This window comes from Anguilla rostrata, chromosome 6 (genome assembly GCF_018555375.3).
Source record: "Anguilla rostrata isolate EN2019 chromosome 6, ASM1855537v3, whole genome shotgun sequence".
Lineage (NCBI taxonomy): Eukaryota > Metazoa > Chordata > Actinopteri > Anguilliformes > Anguillidae > Anguilla > Anguilla rostrata.
In genome coordinates this window covers 53835378-53855597 of record NC_057938.1, presented here as the reverse complement: position 1 = coordinate 53855597, position 20220 = coordinate 53835378, and the positions used below count along the sequence as shown (strand labels likewise).

General features: G+C 43.2%; 3 protein-coding genes and 2 non-coding genes across 16 annotated transcripts in view; 2 read left to right on the top strand and 3 right to left on the bottom strand.

Moving 5' to 3' along the window:
* Positions 1 to 12769, top strand: part of eya4 (EYA transcriptional coactivator and phosphatase 4) — a 68896-nt gene extending 56127 nt beyond the window's left edge. For 7 of the 12 annotated variants that reach the window (XM_064340572.1, XM_064340569.1, XM_064340577.1 and 4 more), the window contains 7 exons: positions 4345 to 4434; positions 5509 to 5567; positions 5993 to 6153; positions 7550 to 7664; positions 8062 to 8183; positions 9982 to 10082; positions 11874 to 12769. In XM_064340572.1, coding sequence (XP_064196642.1) covers positions 4345 to 4434; positions 5509 to 5567; positions 5993 to 6153; positions 7550 to 7664; positions 8062 to 8183; positions 9982 to 10082; positions 11874 to 11954 — 729 coding nt within the window. In that variant the 3' untranslated portion in view covers positions 11955 to 12769. Of the gene's footprint in view, positions 1 to 4344; positions 4435 to 5508; positions 5568 to 5992; positions 6154 to 7549; positions 7665 to 8061; positions 8184 to 9981; positions 10083 to 10124; positions 10226 to 11873 lie in introns of those variants that run through there. The other 5 variants (XM_064340580.1, XM_064340571.1, XM_064340576.1 and 2 more) reach the window with 2 other exon arrangements.
* A 1272-nt stretch (positions 12770 to 14041) lies between these two features.
* rps12 (ribosomal protein S12) lies at positions 14042 to 17031 on the bottom strand. The gene is made up of 6 exons (XM_064340582.1): positions 16922 to 17031; positions 16751 to 16797; positions 16128 to 16244; positions 15290 to 15392; positions 14591 to 14692; positions 14042 to 14146 (listed from the first exon to the last, which is right to left on the bottom strand). Exons 2-6 carry the CDS (start codon positions 16762 to 16764, stop codon positions 14084 to 14086), a joined length of 399 nt encoding a protein of 132 aa, XP_064196652.1. The 5' UTR covers positions 16765 to 16797; positions 16922 to 17031; the 3' UTR covers positions 14042 to 14083.
* Positions 14776 to 14859, bottom strand: LOC135258379 (small nucleolar RNA SNORD100). The gene has a single exon (XR_010330971.1). It is a non-coding gene; the product is annotated as a small nucleolar RNA SNORD100 (small nucleolar RNA).
* On the bottom strand, positions 15893 to 15975 carry LOC135258380 (small nucleolar RNA SNORD100). Its single transcript, XR_010330972.1, has one exon. It is a non-coding gene; the product is annotated as a small nucleolar RNA SNORD100 (small nucleolar RNA).
* A 1291-nt stretch (positions 17032 to 18322) lies between the features above and the next one.
* On the top strand, positions 18323 to 19862 carry zgc:153284 (uncharacterized protein LOC751696 homolog). Its single transcript, XM_064340587.1, has 3 exons — positions 18323 to 18474; positions 18613 to 18780; positions 19700 to 19862. Exons 1-3 carry the CDS (start codon positions 18430 to 18432, stop codon positions 19763 to 19765), a joined length of 279 nt encoding a protein of 92 aa, XP_064196657.1. The 5' UTR covers positions 18323 to 18429; the 3' UTR covers positions 19766 to 19862.
* The last annotated feature ends 358 nt before the right edge of the window (positions 19863 to 20220 follow it).

Genomic DNA, 20220 nt, shown 5'->3' with positions numbered 1-20220 from the left:
GAAGCGTGTGATGTCACTGCTTCTTCTCACGTGGCGGCGGACAATCGGGCCTTCACAGATTATCAGTCAGAGGAAGGTGCTTCACATGCAGCTCAGCAGGTAAACCGCGAGTGGCCTGACTGACCAGCAGAGGTCACTGTTGTACGATCCCCTGCTGAAATCCTCCCATCCCCTGGGTGGCGCTGCTGCCAATTATGAGTCACACTGCAGGGCTGCCGGCCACCGTTGGTGCTGACATGATCCAATACCAGACCATGGGGCCCATCCACACACTGGAACAGAGCCTTAACAGATACCCAGACCTTAGGGCCCATCCATACACTGGAACAGAGCCTTAACAGATACCCAGACCTTAGGGCCCATCCATACACTAGAACAGAGCCTTAACAGATACCCAGGCCATGGGGCCCATCCACACACTGGAACAGAGCCTTAACAGATACCCAGACCATGGGGCCCATCCACACACTGGAACAGAGCCTTAACAGATACCTACCTGTGGGGCTGATCCACTCACTGGAGCAGCGCCTCGATCTACAGGTTGATCTACCCCCCCCCCCCCCCTGTTATTCCCGCTCTTTTTAATCGCTGCGTTTAGCGCGAAACAGAAATAATCGCTCAGTAAATATCTTAACGCAGGGACTTCTGTGGCCTGCGACGGCATGTTCTCGCTGCGCCCTGGCATGTTCTTGGCACTCATCCGCCATTTTAGCTGCCAGAGTTTCTGATGTGATTCCTTTTTTTTGGGGGGGGGGGGGGCGGGAGTTTCTCAAAAGTATCTGCTTGTTTGACAGCCTTGAGTGTTGTAAAAACATAGCTTGGATGTCACTTCGCTTAAGTGATGCTGGCTGCTTAAGAAAACAAGGAGTAGAGGAATCGAGGAAGCCAAGCTGGTAGCATACTTAAGAGGCACAGCTGCTTTGGGCTGGTGTTTAAATTTAAATTCCAAAAAGCTCTTCTGAACACTGTGTGCATACATGGTTTTATTTATTTTGTTTTTTTTTTGTGGGGAGGGCGAGGTTTGGGGGTTCAATTAACCTAAAATATTACTGATGTAGTCTACTGAAAATAAGAGAGTTTATCATCATTGCACAGGAAGGGAAATAGTTTTTATTTCCTTGTACTGAATGATGACGTGTTTGTGTCTGCCTCTTGAGTGTAAACATTGGGCTTCTGGGCCAAATAACACCTTTTTGAACTGTCCATGAGAAGAACCTCTTACTTCTTGATACTGTGGTCTCAGGCCACCGGGCCTTAGCTTAGCATTAGTGGAGAAACTCAGTGGATGAATGACTGCATTCTTTTTTTTTTTTTTACCCCCTCATTTACCAAATTACTAGCGAAGACAATATCATTGCAGAGTAGTACATTTGCAGTGATTGGTTTTTAGCGTGCAATAATGTGCTGTGTATGTCTGTCTGCTGATAAAACTCTTTATCGCACAGTGACGCAAGTATGTGCGCGAGCTGCGTAATGTCATTCATTTGCCAAATTCACAACAACAAAAAAAGTCATGTCACTGTCATCAGCTACATGTCAGTGTTCAGGTTTTTAGCCTTGCAAGTATGTTCTTCATTTTTGAGAGTGGATGAGGGCGGGAACAGGTCCTTTAGCAGTGACACATCGGCGTTGGTGGAGATAAGAATCTCACCTCCGTGTCGATCACATTGACAGGGGAATTCAGCCGGGCTCTATAATTTCCTTCATTTCGTTTTTAAGGGAAGCCATGTAATCTCCTCTCCGCCAGCCCCAGCCCCAGCCCCAGCAGCTGCAGCAACCCTCCTCACACACGCGTGTGGAGTTTCCGCACGCGCTGGCCTGGGTTTATTGTTCTGTCTGCGTCGGGGCGTAATTCTCCGCTAACGTCCGCTAAAGTGCTGAGCTAACGAGGCCGTGTGAGAGAGAGGCGGTGCTAGGCGGAGCGACTCAGCCTGCTGGGAGCGCAGCCCTTTGCTCACTTCTGGATTCACTCTTTTTTTTTTTTTTGTTATTTAACGAAGATACTAAAATGCGAATTATGATGCTTAAATGACGCTATCGTTAAATTCTTTTAACGTTCATTAGTTCCATTTGTCATTTCGGACGTATTCTTCACGGCTCGTTGTTTGTCTTTCACCTTTTAGACCGAGGCTGAGATAATGTTACGTTCACTCGTAATCTCAGACAGAATTTCACAACAGGACTGTAAGCTATTTGTGAATGCAACCTACATTTAAAAAAAATTGTGTTATATTAATGCTATTAATATTTATTTCAATGCCGCGCTGATTGATTGTCTTTGGGGCTTTCGCTATCTTTAAGCGTGCTCTCCGATTGGTCATAAAGGAGGTTAGTGGAAACCAATTAATAAGCAGGTTCATAAATAAACTCGGAGGCAGACGTCAGCGGTGTTAAAAATAGGAAATACCTGTCTGCTCCTTCTCCCCCTCATCTGTGTGTAGTACGTGTGTTTGCAGTCGTTTTAGACAGGCAATTTACAGGCCTTGTGGTAAAAAAGAATCAAAAATATTGGCAAAGTTAAAAAAAAAAAAAAATTTAATTTTTTAAACAGATGGTATTTCAAACTTGACCGTACGTTTCTGCAGTCGTGTGAATTGCGGAGGCATAAACCCAGAATCCAGATATTTAAAAAAGGCAGGAGTTCAGGCTCATCGCTCGTCGCTCATCGCTCGTTTCCCTCGTTCTACCCTTAAGAAATACGATGACAGCTGGTTCTATTCCGAGCCCGGACGAGACCCCCCCCACCCCCCACACCCCCACCCCCACCCGGTCTATTTATGCTGTCGCCATGGTGACCACAACCATCAAGTTCTAATAGATTTCTTTGGTATGCACCTCTAAACGACTTTAATCTCGTCCCGTCCGCGTTTCCCCCTGCGCTCCTGGGACGTTTTCATCCACTTCATCAGTCCTGACGGGATGTTAGGAAGCGGGACAGGGGTATACGCAGCGTCAGGACGGCTCAAAACCACGGACATTTGGTTTCCATTTCTGCTTAAAACGTCGATAGTTTAATCAAAAAAAAAAAAAATTTTCCCCGAAAAAATGGAATTTAACACAGTGGCGTGTGATTGTCGGAGAGTCATCTGTCTCCAGACACTTGCTCTGTTTAGCCTCTCGCGAAACAGGAAGTTGGAGAAGCCGCCGGCGGTGTTAGAGAGATTCGTAGCAGGTGTGGATTTAAACCCGGCGGCGTTTCCCTTTCGGATAATCACGGGGCGAAGCCTCGTCGGGCCAAGACCGGGGCCCGCGCAGCAGGGCTGCGAGCGTTACCGCGGGTACACGCCGCCAACAGGTGTGTACCCGCGGTCAGAACAAACAAACACAACAAAATCGCGTCGTCCAGAATCTCGCCGGAGCGCCCACAAATCTCAGCGGGGGGGGGCTTGTGCGTGTTCTGCCCTCTGGGGGGGGGGGATTTCAGCCCCACCGCAGCACAACAGCAGTGGGTGGGGGAGGGAGGGGGGGTGGGCACGGCTATTCTGGGCGCCTGACTGCTCCAGCCAATCACGGGGGGGGGGGGCCGGCATTTGACCCCTGCTGACCTATAGCGGATGATGGTTTTTGCAGCTGAGCGGCAGTTGGCGCGCTGAATTTTCGGAGGGGCCGGGGGCCTTTAAATAAGGGATTGTTGACGGGACGGGGCATGTGGGGCCCGTCCGTCATCATCCGCGCGGATTATTGGGGGATGCCAGCAGCGCGGTTTGGCGCTCGGGACGGGATGTGGACGCTCGGGTTCCAGCGTCGGGCGCGCTTCCATTAAAAAGGGGATTGTCGACTGCGCGGTCCGGGGCTGAGTCAAGTTAAAGTTTCACACCCCTCACCCTCCCACCTCCCCCTACACACACAAAAAACAACACAAAAATATAACAATTAAATAAACAAACAAATAAAACGTTATTATTTGAGCCAGCACAGTTCAATCCATCCAATCAGAAAGGTTTTTTTTAAAGTTATTATCCTGTATGAGTCTTCCAGTGTTACTGTATTCATGTAGGCCTGTGTGTGTGTTGTACTTTCACGGCCTCTTTGCGCACACGCTTGATGTAATTACCCCATGACATCAAGGGCAGTAGTGTAGTATGATGGGTAAGGAGTTGGTCTTGTAGCCTGAAGGTTGCAGGTTCGATTGCCCGGGTATGACACTGCCGTTGTTCTCTTGAGCAAGGTACCTAAACATGCATTTCTCAGTGTATACCCAGCTGTATACTGTAAATGGATGCAGTGTAAATTCTAAGTTGTGTATGTCGCTCTGGATAAGAGCCTGTAATGCCTGTAATGTAATATTTGCGATGTTTGTAATGTAATGACCCCATGACCACGGGCTGGCTCTGGCTCTTTCAGGATCCCCCAATGGCGGTGACCCTGGGCTTGCGCATGGAGGAGATGATTTTCAACCTGGCAGACACACATCTATTCTTCAACGACTTAGAGGTGAGTGAGGCCCTGTCCCCAGCGCAGCACTCGCTGTGTGCTGCAGCTTTGTGCCGACCTGACTACAAGACCCAGCATTTAAAAAAAAATATATATATATTTTTTTTTTATTCCAGTAAAGTTATTGGCTTAGTTTGGAGGATTGTTTCTCTGAACAAGCCATCACGTGACATTTTTTTTAACCTGTCATTGCACATATTTTGTTAACACAGTTAAAGAAAGTAAGAAAAAAAACCCTCAAACAGATGAGATAATATTCTGTGCTTGTAAGAGGAGTATCCAAATGTGTGTGAATTGGCTGTGGGGGGCAGTGAGGGGGGTGGGCGTACGCCTCATCACCTCCAAACGGGCGGGAACCGTGAGCACCACGGGCGAACAGAGCCAGAGTGCTGAGTGACAGATCGCCTAATAACACGCTGTTGTTTTAGCAACTCAAGTGCTCCGCTCTTCTGACGGGGAAGAAAACTGTCAGGAATGAAATTCATTCCAACCCCCGGCTCCACTTAAATTTGTTTTTTTTTTTTTTTTTTTACACAGCAAAAGGTTGAGTTGACGGGATCGACGGGGACAAGCTCCATTTACCAAAGTAGTTAAAAGCACCAAAGTCCATTTTCCCATTTTCCAGTAGTGCAGATTTTCTCTCAGACTGGTGAGGGTGTAGGGGGAGTTTTGGGGGGGGGGGGTTTAGTCAAAGGCACACAGCACACTCGGGGCAAGGAAGAGGGGAGGTAGGGTGGAGGAGGTGAAGAACGTGCTATTCGGTGTGTCTCTACTGCCCCCGTCTGGCCGAGCGGGGACTAACACCCTCGTTACGCAATACCCCCCCCATCCGTCCACTGCGGCCAGTTCACGTCGAGGTCAAATCTATCGTGTCAGCTGGATTGTACACGAGGTTCACAAATAGGCACCCCAGATCATGCGCTGATAACGCGTTTCTTCCTGTTCTTTTGTTTGTTTGTTTTTAAATGGTTGGAGTTGCAGAGTTTGGGTGATGGAAATTTTGTTTTAAGAAATTAATACAGGTGATTTTAACGTCTTGGTTTTTTAACAGTGTCTTTTGTGTACTCTTTACAGGAATGTGACCAGGTTCACATTGATGATGTGTCTTCAGATGATAATGGCCAGGACTTAAGGTAAGAGTACATGAGATTTTCACCACACCTTTTAAGACCTTTGTATTGTAAGAAAACATTTTGTTCTGTATTGAAAAATTGTTGGAATGTAGCCTGCCAGAAATGCTTTTTTAAGGAATTATTCTGTATTCACATTTTTTATTGAAATTGAACCCATTTTTAAAAAGTTTAAAGATGTGTCATGTTTCATGGTAAAGCTAACATTAATATACTGTGAATGTTTCAATAACAATACCCTGTAAGTTTAAAGATAAAGTCTTTTGAGAAGTATATACGTTTGATGTGCACATGCATTGTTGTGTTTTGTTTAGTCTTTTTTATGAAATGTATTTGTGTTATTGTTAATATTAAAAGAGGGATATAGACAAAAAAAATAAGTCTAATAGCATAAAAATAAAACATATCATTATTATTATTATTGACAGTACTTACAGTTTTGCAACTGATGGCTTCCATGCAGCTGCAACAAGTGCAAGCCTCTGCCTAGCAACAGGCGTCCGAGGCGGGGTGGACTGGATGAGGAAGTTGGCATTTCGCTACCGAAGAGTAAAAGAGTTGTATAGCACATACAAAAACAATGTCGGGGGTAAGCTTCCGTGTGTTCGTCGACGCAGTAGCCGCAAGGGTTCCGCGGTCTCGCGCGCGTTTTTTTAATTAACGGTTGGCTTTAAAAAACGTTCCGTGACTCGGACTCCAAAGCGAACTGGTCCCGAAGATAAAAACGAAACGCGAACCCTGTCCTTACCACGATGTTGTTATTCCTGTCCGTCCTTATGTTGTGTTGGATTCGTTATTAAAGCAGTTCAAGAGTTGTTATGTTTTTGTTGTTGTTTAAAGCATCTACTGCGTAATTGCCGGTAGGAAACTGCAGATAGCCTTTCTCTCATGTTTTGGATCGATACCTCTTCCTTCATAGCATCACCCAACAGCATGGCAGATGGTGTCTCTGTAAGTCAGAGATGTTGTGCCATTGCTGCAAGCTGTTATTTGGGGAACATTGCTGTACAAACCCAGCTTGGTCTCTCGATGCTCAAATCTACCCACTTAAAAAATGTGCATTTATTTTACTGAGGTAGGGGAAAAATGTTTTCCTCAAGAATAATTGCCCTCTAGATCAAGCCACAATTTCAACACATTCAAGACGTGCATCAATAAGAGGTCTGGGCATTGATTCATAGCATGAGGGAAAGGATAACAACTGTCATGTTGATTCCAAAAAAAACAGCAAATGCACTTGTATATTAACCTACGTAGATTTCCTTCCAATTTAATATATGGTGTAATTTTTCAAAGTTCCTTCCAGGACTAATATTTGCATTGATGTAGCATTCCAAGAGTACAATAAAAAGTTGGGTGATTTCTTAACCAAATCCTTATTCCAAGTTTGATTTTCATATACAAATTAGAACCGAATGTCTAAGGGAGAAATGTATTTTTCTTGGAGTAAAAACAAAAATGAATCCTCTCTCTAGCATGTTTCATGCCAGTCGAGGACAGGGCTACTGCTTGGACACCCTTTCTGATGAATGTCAGTTCTGCCTTTAATTATTCTCCATAGAGCCATGCACAAGGAGACTACCAGGTTTAGACTGGATTTTTTTTTATCCTCTAAAACATGCTCACTTGCATGTAAAAAACACGAAACTGTGGTCATTTTCATAGTTTAGTTAACTGTTCTTACGTTTGACCATTTGTTTTAATTGTTTCCTTCATTATTATAATAGTCGAGAGGCAGATTATACGAATATCTGCAGTTACCCAGGATGCAGTCAGCCTGATCCACCTTGGATCAGTAGTCTTTCTTGTAAAAAGATCAGTTTGGCTGTCAGGCTCAGGATTCCGTAACCGGTTCTGATTGGCTGGCTCGCGCAGTAGAGTCGTCTCATTCCCAGGGTGGAACGTTCTAGAAAGTTCTGACCTGGCTGTGAAGCCTAGCTGGTGCCTCCTGGGTTAAAGTGTGGCACTGCTCTGATTTTTTTAAGGGCTCCTAGGACCCGCCAAGCGGGACGCTTGGCTGCAGCTCCGCGCCGAAGTGGAGGCGCTCACGGACTCCTGGCTCACTAACGCACTTAAATCACTGTCCATCATCAGCTCCAGGTACCCCCATCGACCCTCCACCGGGAATGGCCTGTGGCATTCTGGGAATATGAGTCTTTTTTTGTCTCTGCATTGTGGCGTGAATTTTCGTGGCTTAGCAATGCCATTTCTGTTTCGCGTAATATTCATTTATGTAAAATGAGCTATTTGCAGTTTGAATAAGCCTTATTTTGTCCATTAGGACCATTAAAAAGTCAGTAATTCTCAACTATGAATGATTAAGTCCTTGCGTACAAGAACATGTGGAGTGTGCTCAAATCACAAAATGAAAGTTTAGTTTTTTTTCTAGAAGAATCTGACTTGTTTGCCGTTTTTGACCACAAATAGAACTTTGTTCTAAACAATTAATTTGTTCATGTCATTAATACATTTTTATGTATTATTTTTTCCCCCCCAGAAGTAACTGTGTCAATGTTTTGGTAACAACGACACAACTTATACCGGCACTCGCAAAAGTACTGTTATATAGTCTCGGAGCTGCATTTCCCATTGAAAACATCTACAGCGCAACCAAAATAGGTAAGAAATCCATCAGGCTGAAGTAGCTTTTCTGATGTGCTATGTAAAATGTATGGAAGTAAGGCTGTGGGGAGGAGCTTGTCCTTTTAAAAATATATATTTTATTGGATTCACAAAGAATGCACTACCCACATACACACATCATGGTCCTGAGTTTTAAAGTTTGTTCATTTTTTTCCCCCAAAGGTAATAACTTGATAAATTAGTAACAGACATAATAATACATAAATTTCTTGTAGATGGATTTCTTGTTAATTTTGTTTATATATTTTCCAAGTACATTCCGAAGGTTGGATGCAATATTGTTTTGATCTGATGGAAAAGATTTTTTTAATAAGTCACCTTCCTGTTTTTTTTTTAACTACTTCACTGTTGCACAATGTTGCTACTTGCCAGAAAACCACATTTTGTGTTCTTTTTCTCTCAAATGCATCCATTCTTGCACTGTGTGCACAATGTATGCTGTAGATGGCTAATATAACAAAACCAAATTATGATATTTTTATGATATTTCAATGATAAGATGACTTGCTAAGCCAACAGTCTATCACAGTTTTCTTAGCTACATGTTTTTTTTACATGACCTTTTGTACCATACCTCCACTTAAATCCAAATCTAAGCATAGTCTTGTCTGATCACCAGTAGTTCTGTAGTTGGTCCAAGTTTTTCTTTTTTTTCATTTTCTTGACTGTTTCCATGCCAACCCCTCATCTTGAGTTGATTCCGGAACATTACTGAGCAGAACATCAAAGACAGGAAACTGACCGTGCAGTATTGTTCTTTATCTCATCTTATTGTTACTGTGTCAAAACCCCCCTCCCCAATCGGAAACATTCGGTAAGCTGTCCAGTTCTTAGCTGTCATTCTTAGTATGGCAGGTTGGACGTTAAAAATTGTAAACGTTTTTTTTTTTTTTTAATATTCAAGGTAATTGAGTGATTTGGACAAAATTACAATGACCTTTCTACTTGAGCAGCTTTGTCACCGACCGTCCCGGTCCATTTGATACCAGAGTACAGAAAATGGCCAAAAAGGAAACCATTGCAATTTCATTAAGATCCCCATATGTTTCAAATATCTGCCCCCCTACCTGCCTTTATGAACCTAAGATGTAACAATATGTTCCTGTGGACAGAGTCCATTAAGTCATGTTTCCTGTCTGTTAGGACTGTAATAATAACAGGAAAATAGAGTGACATGTTGACATTTCAGTTTTTTAAAAATAAAATACCCACAATCCCCTCTGTCCCACCGCCACACATACATCCATATTCTCAGACTGAATCTAAAATCGCATACCACGTACTACATACTGTCATTCACCGCATTTAGTATGCGAGTAAAAAGTACAACGGCTTTTCGGACATACTACATCGTCATTGAAAAGCTCCACTCCTTTCAGCACTTGTCCGTTGATGATGGCGTGAGACAGGTGTGCAATATTTTTGCCCGGGTCGCGAACCATCGCAATGCATTGTGGGATACCCATGCCAACGTAGTGTGCAGTGTTTGCATGCTACGATATTTCATTGAATGTAGTATGACATCCTGGTATTTTTTCACGTAATATTTCATTCATGCTATTGTTTTGGACATGCTAAAAACGATATATAGTATGTTGTACATAGCATGCGATTTCGAACGCAGTCTCGCAATGTCAAAGGGGCCATTTGCTATCGAACAAAACTATGCACACCTGTGTTCACTGTTTCATCCCCTCTGTTTAATAAATAACCGTTGTATCCTATTTGAGTCCCGTGCAAATGAAAGAGGTTAAAAAGTTCATTGTTTTTCCAGGAAAAGAAAGCTGTTTTGAGCGTATAGTGTCCAGGTTCGGCACTAACATTACATATGTTGTCATTGGCGATGGGCGAGATGAAGAACATGCCGCTAGCCAGGTAAAGTCTCAGCTGAACTCCGTTCCCTTGTTTATCTTCCAGGAAAAGAGAGTTGCTTTGAGCGAATAATGCAAAGGTTTGGGAGAAAAGTAGTGTATGTTGTAATTGGGGATGGTGTGGAAGAGGAGCAGGCTGCGAAAAAGGTAACGACTTCGGTGAATGTTGGTGTGCCCGTCTAATTAGATCCGGCGATCTCGCCGCTCCTTTTTTGTGCCGTAGTTTCCTGTTTGCTCATGAATACAGAAACACACGGCGGGTTTGCCGGGGGCTTCTCAACGCAGAAAAGTCCTCTATATTCATGCTCTTGCATCCTCCTTTGGTTTCACTCGTGTGTGCTTCCCTGGCTTCACCTCTGTGTGTTATGGCTCTCCTGACTGCTAGCGTAGCCTACTGTAGACTTCGCCTACAATTAGTAAAGCTTGCACGTTTACTCGCAGCACTTGAAGCCACGCGTTCAAGCAAGCTTTTTAAATTATTTTTTATTTTTTAAAGACATTGTTTCAACAACCTGTTTTCAGTGAATTTGGTTTTGTGTCCTTTGAATGACTCGCCAAAGCTTGAACGGAAAAATACCGACACCGATTCTAATCGCAGTACAATTATGTTGAATCAGCAAATTCAGTTAGTCCAAACTGATTTTAATCGCTGTAATTTAATCTTAAACTGTGTTGTGCAAGCACATGCTAACTGAAATCATGGTCTTTTAATTCCACCGAAAAAGAAGATACTAATTATTATAAGAAATGTCTTTTTTTTTTAGTTCAGTGCAGGGCCTGCTGTCAACGTGTAGGCTACACGTCAAGTCAATTACCAAAGCGGGTGGTGTCCTTTCAAAACATGCAAGAGAACCTTGCAAAAATACTGTTGTAGTGTCTCGCCAGACTTCATTAGTGAATCCATTTAATGAAGGCAGAGAAATGTAGCATAGAAAGCATTCCCTGAACTATCATTGAAACTGCCAGGGAAGTTGCAAACATATGGTGATGTGATGGTTTATGGTATTAAAAATCATACAAGTCCACTGTCTCTCTCCTGGGTTTAGTCTTCTCCTTCCTGCAAATACCTGTCAAAGCCTTGTGATGACAGGACATTCTAGGCAAATGTGTTTGTCACCCTGTGCTTGATCTGTTCCTAAAATATTACAAAACAAGAATTTGTATTATTTTTAGTAACAGAAAAAGCTTGGGGTGACATAAAATAATACAAAACAAAACTTTGTGGATTTGCAGGTTGTGTTATTTTTTTTTTTTTGTCTGCTTATGATTGGTTAAAATGTCTGCACAGTGACATGTTTCTTGTGTGTGGACTTTTAAGGGTGTAAGAATTGCAATATATTGTGCTGATGTTCTTTATTAAAAGTAGTACAATAAGCACAGCACAAAACAGATTTACAACACAGAACATAACAGAATTAAAAAAAAAAAAAAACATTTTCAATTAGTCTCTGCTTCCACTACTTTTATGTCTGCATATCTGATTGTAGATTTGATAGTTTTATTTTTTTGGGGGGGTGCTTCTTGATGGCGTTTCCTGGGTGGTGGTGCACCTGGCTCTGGGGGGGGGTTTGCATGTGGTTGTTTTGAGGTGCTTTTTAAAAAAACGTGCAAACAGCCCCAAAAAGGAAAAGAACCTGTGCATGATTTGAGTGGTGTGGTGGGGGGCTTTTTGTCTGAAATTTCATTCTAGAAGGTTCCGTTGCATTCCGTGTGCATTTCTCTCCCTCCCCCCCCAAGCTTAAAACGGTGCCTTTGTCTCTCCGTAAGTCTAACTTGTTTTTTGTCTCCAACATAGCACAATATGCCCTTCTGGAGAATATCAAGTCACTCTGATCTACTGGCACTGCATCAAGCACTGGAACTAGAGTACTTGTAAACGTACCGCAAGCTGGAAATCCGTTTTTATATATCTATTTAAAAACAACAGTACACTGCAATTTGTTTTTGTTTTTTCCCCCCACCCCCTCCTTCTTTTTGTCTGTGATTTTGAACCTCTGGCTTTTAAATGATGAACTGTCTTAAGAAGACAAGGACTCTACATGCGAGAGGGAGTTTGGACTGCCAGATGCTAAACCCCTTTTGTGACGCTTCGTACAGCAGTACAATTTTTTTTTTCTTTTGGAAGCAAGGGTGTGAAGGACGCTGTTCATCGCAGCTCAAAACAGGATGCTTCTCTCGTTTCCTTAAGAGGACACTTACAGATTGGGCTTAAAACCCCTGGACTTCTCCAAAGTGGAACCCACCCCTGAACTTTTTCAACAAAGCATTTTACTGTACCTACTTACACCACTCCCCTGCCCCCCCAAGCAGAACTAGCAATAGATCTTCACTCTCATTAATGACAATCAAGTCTAGAACTATCATGTGTAAATTATTTTACGTTTACTAGTTTAATGTGGAAATGGATGTGTGTTTGAGAATGAAAACTTAATTGTCCTTTTTTTTGTAAGTTTTTTTTTTGCTGAGGAGAATGTGCATAAGGATTTGTTGTGCCTTAAAAAAAAGTTTGTGTGTTACATTGTAATTTTGTTTTTAAAAGTATGTAGATTAAAAAAAACCCCTTTGTGATAAGTTTTTTTTTTTTGACATGACCAAATTTGATATGAATCTGAGTTGCAGTACTGATTTGGAACAGCAGGGGGTAGTCAGCTGAAGCAAAGTTCAGAATAAAGCAGTTTGTGTTCAGTCCCATCCTCTCCAGCTGTTTGGCATCAGCAGTGGCATAACTGACTGAAATCCTTCAATGTGAATTTACACACACACACCATTGCTAGTACATAAGTGAGCAGCGGGACACCACTACCTTCACTGGGTGACCTGAGAAACAATCTTATCACTTCCTGATTGGCCTTGTGCAATGGATACTGGGAACGCACAATACCGCACAGGCGCCACGTCTCTGGTTTATGATACATATGTACTCCTTTTAGTAGCTGCGCTGTGCAATTAGTTTGATTACAGCATCAAGGTCAGAATGAAAACTACAATTCATGAATCAGCCTAGATATTTTGATGTATGAAATTCTCATTCTCAAATAACTTGCCCTCATATGTAGTCTGGATGTTTTCCCACTTTCCGTATGGCAAACCTCCATTGGAGTTTCAGGATTTTTAAAGAGCTGCTTCTTCAAACATTACAGCGGAGCATTTAACAGTGGATAGGACAGGAGATTAATGTTAAGTGTTTAAAATGAGCTAAATATTACAGAAATGTTACTCATCGGCACACTGCAGAAATTGACAAAGCCAACATTTACCCAGAGTGTGTACCAATCGCGTACCATGTACAGGGAAAAACGAGCGGACCATTTTACCCTTGAGCAAGGTTACATTTCCATCAGAACCCAGGCAAATCCACCTACTCAGCCAAACCATCCAGTGAGGAGTCATTTCCGTTTGAACCCCCCCCTGGGGATGGACAGTGGCACATCTCTCCAGCTAAACCCCACTTTGAAAGGTACTGGTCTGAGGTTTAAAACACAGTAACCTTCTCATCACTGGTCCACACCCATGAACTGCTGGGCATGTTCTTTTACACCAGCAGTATAATACCCCACTCAGTTCTGGCAGTTACAACCAGTCTAGTTACAAATGTTTCCTGGGTGCACAGCCAATCACGAAGATCAGCACAGCACAGTTAGATTCAGTGAAAATCCACGTGGGTTGTACAAGGGAAAGCATCTATATCATCAATGGCAGGTATTGAAAGTCTCTATACCGCAGAGAACCTGAATTAAAGAACCCGTTAGAACTCGGGACTACCGAGAGAACCATGGTAAGAAGGAACGTCAGCTCACAAGGACAGTTCAAATTTGCATAATCAGACACCAGGGTCAGGAACACTTATCACCATAGTAACTGCAGCACAATGAAGGAAAGCAGGCCAACCAATCAAGTATGAAGCGTGTCCCTCTTACCAACAACCACAAAGATACAAACAAATAAAAAAACCCAACAACCATGTCCAATTTTTTAGCTTTATTTTCAGCGGCTGTTATTCACACCTCATTTCTTAGCCTTGAAGTACTCTTCAATGACATCCTTCGCCTGGGACTCCTTGCCATAGTCCTGTAGAAATACAAAAATCCTTCAAATCCTCACCCAATACGACCCAACATCCCGATGTTCAGCTTTTTCCACAAATAAAAGTAAACATTCTATGGGTCATTTTGATTGGCTAGTTAGTGCTCTCGTTCAATCTTGAAATATGTTGTGCTTCCACTTCAGTTCACTAAGCAAAGGAAATCAGACCCATTGGGCATAATGAACCAGACTTTTCCCAGAACACACCAGGGCTCCACACCCCCGTGGTGCGTTGTCGCCATTCTTAGGGACCTCAGAGACCATGACGTGCTCCCGAGGCTCGTGCCCTGGCGCTCGCTATAGCCAGGAAATATAAAACAGCTGCATGGCACGCACAGCACAGCACCTGCATTCGCCTGGCACGGCCCCCCGACCACCCTCCACACCGCCCCCCCGGGTCCCAAAAACGACCCAGGAGCCACGCCTCACCTTGATGACGACGCAACTGCACCCCACGACCTTGCGCGGCTTCCCCTCGCGGTCAATCTTGCAGAGACCCACCCACTCGCCGAGCTTCTTGTTGTCGTCAACCTACAGAGGGGGGGTAAAGTGGGAGGAGTCAGTCAGCATTGCACTTTTGGGTCGAAGGTTAGGGAGAGGTTAGCACCAGCTGCTGCATCTCAGTCACAGTTGGGTAACGATGGCGGTTCTCCTCACTGGAGTTCAGTAGAGGGAGCCAAGCTATCATCACTGATACAGCACTGGCAAATATTTCCATAGCAGCAAACAGCACCTACTGTTCAAAACTGCACCCAAAGTCTTGGAGCGAGACTGAAATACAATCGACAGATCACCCTACTAGACCAGTGGTAACCAACCCTGCTCCTGGAGATCTACCGTCCTCCTGTAGGTTTACTCCAACTCTAGCAAAGCACACCTCATTAAACATCTAGAGGCCTCGTTGAGCTGATAAAGTCAGATGTGCCAAATTAGGAAATGAAAACTACAGGACCATAGATCTTCAGAAACAGGGTTGTCTCACCACTGCACTAGACGGCAGTCTTTACACTACATAAACTGTAGTGATACTCCGATAGAAAATATCGCCCAGATATTGGGCTGAGTCAACCCTACGATATCAGCGAAGCACATTCTCACCCCCCCCCCCAAAAAAAGGCGATAGCACACCTTGATGAGGTTGATTTGATGCTCGGCGCAGAGAGCCTCCACAAGCCTGACGTAGGCGGGCTCGTCACAGTTGGCGGCGAGAACACAGAGGTGGGCCTGGCGTCTGGAGAGCAAAGCGGTCGACACGGTCAGCCAATAGGATCAATGTCACACACGGAGTCTCAACCATTCAAATACAAAATAGGTTGAGAGTTCCAAAATGCAGATTACATTACAGGCATTTTAAACAGACGCTCTCATCCGGAGCGACTTGCACAACTTTTGCATAGCATTTACATGGCATCAGTTTGTACAGCTGGATATATTCTGAAGCAACGCAGGTTGCTCAAGGGTACAATGGCAGTGTCCTACCCAGGAATCAAACCTTTAGGTTTCAATACCAGTTCCTTGCCCATTATACTACACTGCTGCCCTACATGCAGTTAGACCACCACAATGAGGGCTCAGACCCATTAGAGAGGGCCAATAGCAGAAAATGGTAAGACCTACCAAATTACCAAACCCAGAATAAAAATCAGGTTGAACTTGTGATTCCAGTTTAAGACCGCATGTTCAAAAGGGAGCAGTGCGTTCTGGAATCATGTTTATCGGTACCAACACTCCTGGACCTCAGAAATATTTGGGTAACAATGGCAGTTCTCCTCACTTGTTTCAGAAGAGGGAGCCAGAATATCATCACGGATTCAGGAATAGGTAGGTACACACTTGCTGGTAACAGCCAAAATTCGTCGCCCAGTCTTCAGCAGAACCGTTACAACAAAAATTATTTTACACCCGGGGGTAAGAGCTCGAAAAGCCCGGCTAGTCAGATCCAGTATATTTGCCGTAAGTTCCATACTTGTCCAGAGCCTTCGCTGCTTCGCGGATACCGCGGGCCAAACCATCGTGGATGAGTGCGGTTTTCAGCACTTCCGGGAGAGCGGTGTTAACATCCATCACACCTCCGGCAGCGATGCTTTAAAACAGGACAGAGGAGACAAAAATTAAAATTTAGGTTAGGTGCACGAGTCAAGCGAATGCCGCTCAGACCCGCATTCAGCACGTGCGCGGCCGCCGGCAAGTCAGAAAAGGGATCTCACTCAAAATTAAGAGTGAAGGGGTATCCGACTAAAGAATGAAATCATCATTGCAATGCCGCAGCCTCTAAAATTATACCGCAAGCGATAGTTATGGGTTTCCCTTCGATACACCACACAATTTCGATACAGACAGAAAGTTAGTCGACTGCATAACATCAGTCCACTTACTTGCAAGATAGCGCAAGAAACTAGCTAGCTAGACACATTTAGCTAGTTTAAACATAATGTTCAAGTTACCAAGGCGCTGTAACAAAAACACGCACTCTTATTTTGAAGACTAAGCAATACAAAGGGGTTTCTAACTTACACTATTAATGCTGCACTGTACAACTGAACAGCTAACGTTAGCAACCATGCAATGAAATCTTCACGTCAGACTTACCCTTCCTCGGCCATTGTAGATTATCGATGGATGGCGGACGTAAAATTCTGAAATACGAAAACATGCACAGGGTTTGACCACAATACATGTTGGACTGTTCACTTTTGCGATGTTAGAAACGAGGATGATGCTGATTTTGTTCGGATTCTAAGAGAGACAAGTTGAACGTACCCAAACCTCCTTGTGACAGCGGGGAAAGAGAACGTCATAACGTCGACGTCATAGCTTTATGGCAAAAAGGCCCCCGGTGGAAGTTGAACAAATGTCCAAATTATTGCCTGTACAATATTTTGTAAAGTGATTCGCTTGATTTAATTTTTCTTAATGTATTTTTCACATTCTTGATTTAACGTACGCTTACGCACATTTATTACTACTAAAACTGAAAACGATGACAAAAAAAACATATTTGGCGTTAGCCACAGTTCGCAAGACTACACGTTATCGCCCATTCGCCCATACTCAACACTAGGGGGTGCATACGGTAGCTTGCTTGTTCTTCAGAAATAGTGGACACTCGAAACAAACCTTTTTCTTTTTTTTAAAGCAAAGAACAAAAGCCCAAAGTACTGACCTAACCCTTTCCCAAGAGTACACGGTTCTCAAACTTTGATTTATTGCAGAGGAATTCATATGAGACCCATGTGACCTCGAAGCATTCCTTCATATAAATCTGATGTTGGGACCTTTGTGATTGGTTTTTGAAGGAACCGGTATTCTCAGATTTGTCTGCATGATCTTATCAGTCATTCTGTGTACACGGAGAAAACGTATCCTGGTGTGACTGGAAGAACCATATCAACCGTGTGTGGGCTCCACCCAGTGCAACTAAGTATGCTCGTCTGGCCTCTCCTTTATTTATTCTAATGGTTTCATGCTGTGATGTTGTAAATTACTTGTCTTTTCCTCCTAGTTCTTGTCTTGAGATTTACATGTTTCTTTGGACTATAAGTTTAACTTTAAGAAAAAAAGTATAGTGCTGTCTGTCTCTGTCATAACAGTCCATAAGACCTGAATATGTAAAATGCACCAAGGAGATCCAATTGAAATATTGGCAGGGTTTTCATTCATGGTTTGTTGACTGATGTAAAAATACCAGTTTTTTTTCTTCTCACTTTTTCATTCTAAATCAGTTTTCCTGTCTAGAATATACATACCCCTTACTCACTCGTGACTCGTGCACCAACGCAAGTAATAAATGTTGTGTGCTGAAACCAGTGTTCTGACATAGAAAAAAGGAAAGTTTTTGTAAATGCACTCCAAATTGTCCTGTGTTAAATTAGCTCTGACTGAACTTTTAATGCACACAGTGCACTGGTGGTCACTACTAGACTGAGACAAGCTCTTTCAGAGAGCTGCTTTAGCACTGAGGATTTCTCCTGTGTTTGAGTGAGCATGCAACGGTAACGTGGGCTTACCTGCCCGCCCACCCTAATTTGGCTCATACCTTCTCTGTGCTCACGCTGGGACATGTTTCCCAACGGGGAGCAGCAGTGGGTGGTGAAATGCAGCGGAACACTGACTCACTGGTGTTCTAATGGGCTGAAAAATGGAATGGTCAGGTGGGAGGGGGGGCGTGGCCAGCCCTCACAGAGGCGTGGCCAACCAGGTGAGCCTCTGTCTTAACCTGTTCTTCTGCTCCTCCGATTTTACTCTTGCAAGACCTTCTAACTGCAAAGATGCCTGTCGTCATTTATTTCACCAGTGTCAGTGGATGCAATCAGGTATACGCACCTACACAGTAGGTGCAATTGTCTTTTCTAACGCGTTTGGAGCCTTTTGGATAACATGGTACCTCAACCTCTCAAATTCTTGTTCTGTTGTAGTGGTTCTAACTGGTCCACTTTCTTGTTTGAACTCAGACAAAAAAGAATCAGACCAGCATCTTCCAGCACCTGGACTCGAAGAACATTCCATACAAAACGGTGGACATCAGCCAGAGCGCTGATCTGAGGACGGAGATGAGGGACAAGATGGGGAATCCCAAAGCCTTGCCTCCCCAGATCTTCAACGATGACACCTACTGTGGGGTGAGTCCATCTTCTCCACCCTCGGAGCCCGGACAGCCACGCATGAGAGGAATAATCTTCTGTGCACCAGGGCGTCAGGCCTGTGCCGGCTCACCTGAAAGCTGTAAAATCTTTTACAGAGTTATACAGCAAGTCTTCTTTTAAAATAGTAATTTAAATGTGACCAGTAGCATATCCTCCCTTAGAGTAAACAAATGGTTTGTATATTCATATACTTTATGTATTAATTAATTTTTTCCTTTTTTTTTAAAACGAAGCAGTGCAGACAAGTTGTTCTTGTTTAGTTGGTGCTGGAATTTTTTTCACCAGGGGGAAACAGGCCTTCCAGGACACGCCCAGCTGCACTGTGCAAACATTAATAATGTCAGGCCTAAGAGTTCTGCTTCAAGTGCTTGGAGTGATCCTTGCTTAATTACTGGGGTCTGGTCTGCCGTTTCTTTTGAATGAAAGTGTGGGAGGTTTTCAGTCCTGTTCCTGAGTGGTGTTACACTGGCCTGGTGTTTGGACTGCATTTGGCCGCTGCCTTTAAAACATGAAGTAAAACATGAAGCCTGCTTCAAGGCTCAGTTTAACCACAAAAGCACTCAGCAATGAACTCAGTTTTGCAACTCAGTTTAAGAAGTGCTCCTTTTTTGTTGCTGACACAACATGTTTTTGACAAGATTGAAAAACAACACTTTGCTAAAAAAAAAACAAAAAAAACAAAACATAAAAGACCCTGTAGTTCACATTTTGTCTTGAGCCTATTCATTGCATTTGTTTATACATTTTATTTGACTAAACGTGCATGTATACGCACACGCCTGCACACACACACACACACACACACACATACTTAACAATAAAATATGCAGAGTAGGCCAGGCTAAGAGTAAAGGTTATGCAACTCACACAGATCTGTGGTTTCCTCTCATTGCAGGATTACTCCATGTTCTTCGAAGCTGTGGAGGCTGAAAACGTCAAAGAATTCCTTAAGCTCAAGTAGCTGTCTGAATGTCAGACCTGTCTGTCTGTCTGCAGCGCTGAAATTGGCTGGACAGTGCCTCAATGTGCAATGGAATAATAAAAGCTGTTCACCAAAATCTCTTTTTTTAATACATATCTTTTTATAGATTATATACTAAAATTTGTATATATAATATATATTGAGAGAGAGAAAGAGAGTAAGGCAAATTAATTCTGTAGTTATGCAAAAGCAGAGCTTACAACTATTAAAAAAATTTGTTGGAATATGTTTACCTGGCTTATTTAAATTTCACTCAAACCTACAAAATCCTCTGCTTTGACTTGAGTATTATGAGTAAAATGTAACTGTCAGACTCGTTAATGCGCGCTCATACTGGAACTGTTGAAAAATAAATGTGATTTTACGAAGCAAAAAACAAACATTGCAATGCTGCTTGTGAAACACAGGGTGGCAGGGTTGAGTTATTTTTTATT

What these genes read in the sequence shown, in the direction of transcription:
- rps12 (XM_064340582.1), bottom strand. An exon ending in ATCAAATCAACCTCATCAAG is followed by an intron (nt 14,693 to 15,289) that starts GTGTGCTATCGC and finishes CCCCCTCTGTAG; the next exon opens with GTTGACGACAACAAGAAGCT. An exon ending in GCAGTTGCGTCGTCATCAAG is followed by an intron (nt 14,147 to 14,590) that starts GTGAGGCGTGGC and finishes GTATTTCTACAG; the next exon opens with GACTATGGCAAGGAGTCCCA.
- zgc:153284 (XM_064340587.1), top strand. Translation starts at nt 18,430, where the DNA reads ATGCCTGTCGTCATTTATTTCACCAGTGTCAGTGGATGCAATCAG. An exon ending in GTGTCAGTGGATGCAATCAG is followed by an intron (nt 18,475 to 18,612) that starts GTATACGCACCT and finishes GTTTGAACTCAG; the next exon opens with ACAAAAAAGAATCAGACCAG. An exon ending in ACGATGACACCTACTGTGGG is followed by an intron (nt 18,781 to 19,699) that starts GTGAGTCCATCT and finishes CTCTCATTGCAG; the next exon opens with GATTACTCCATGTTCTTCGA.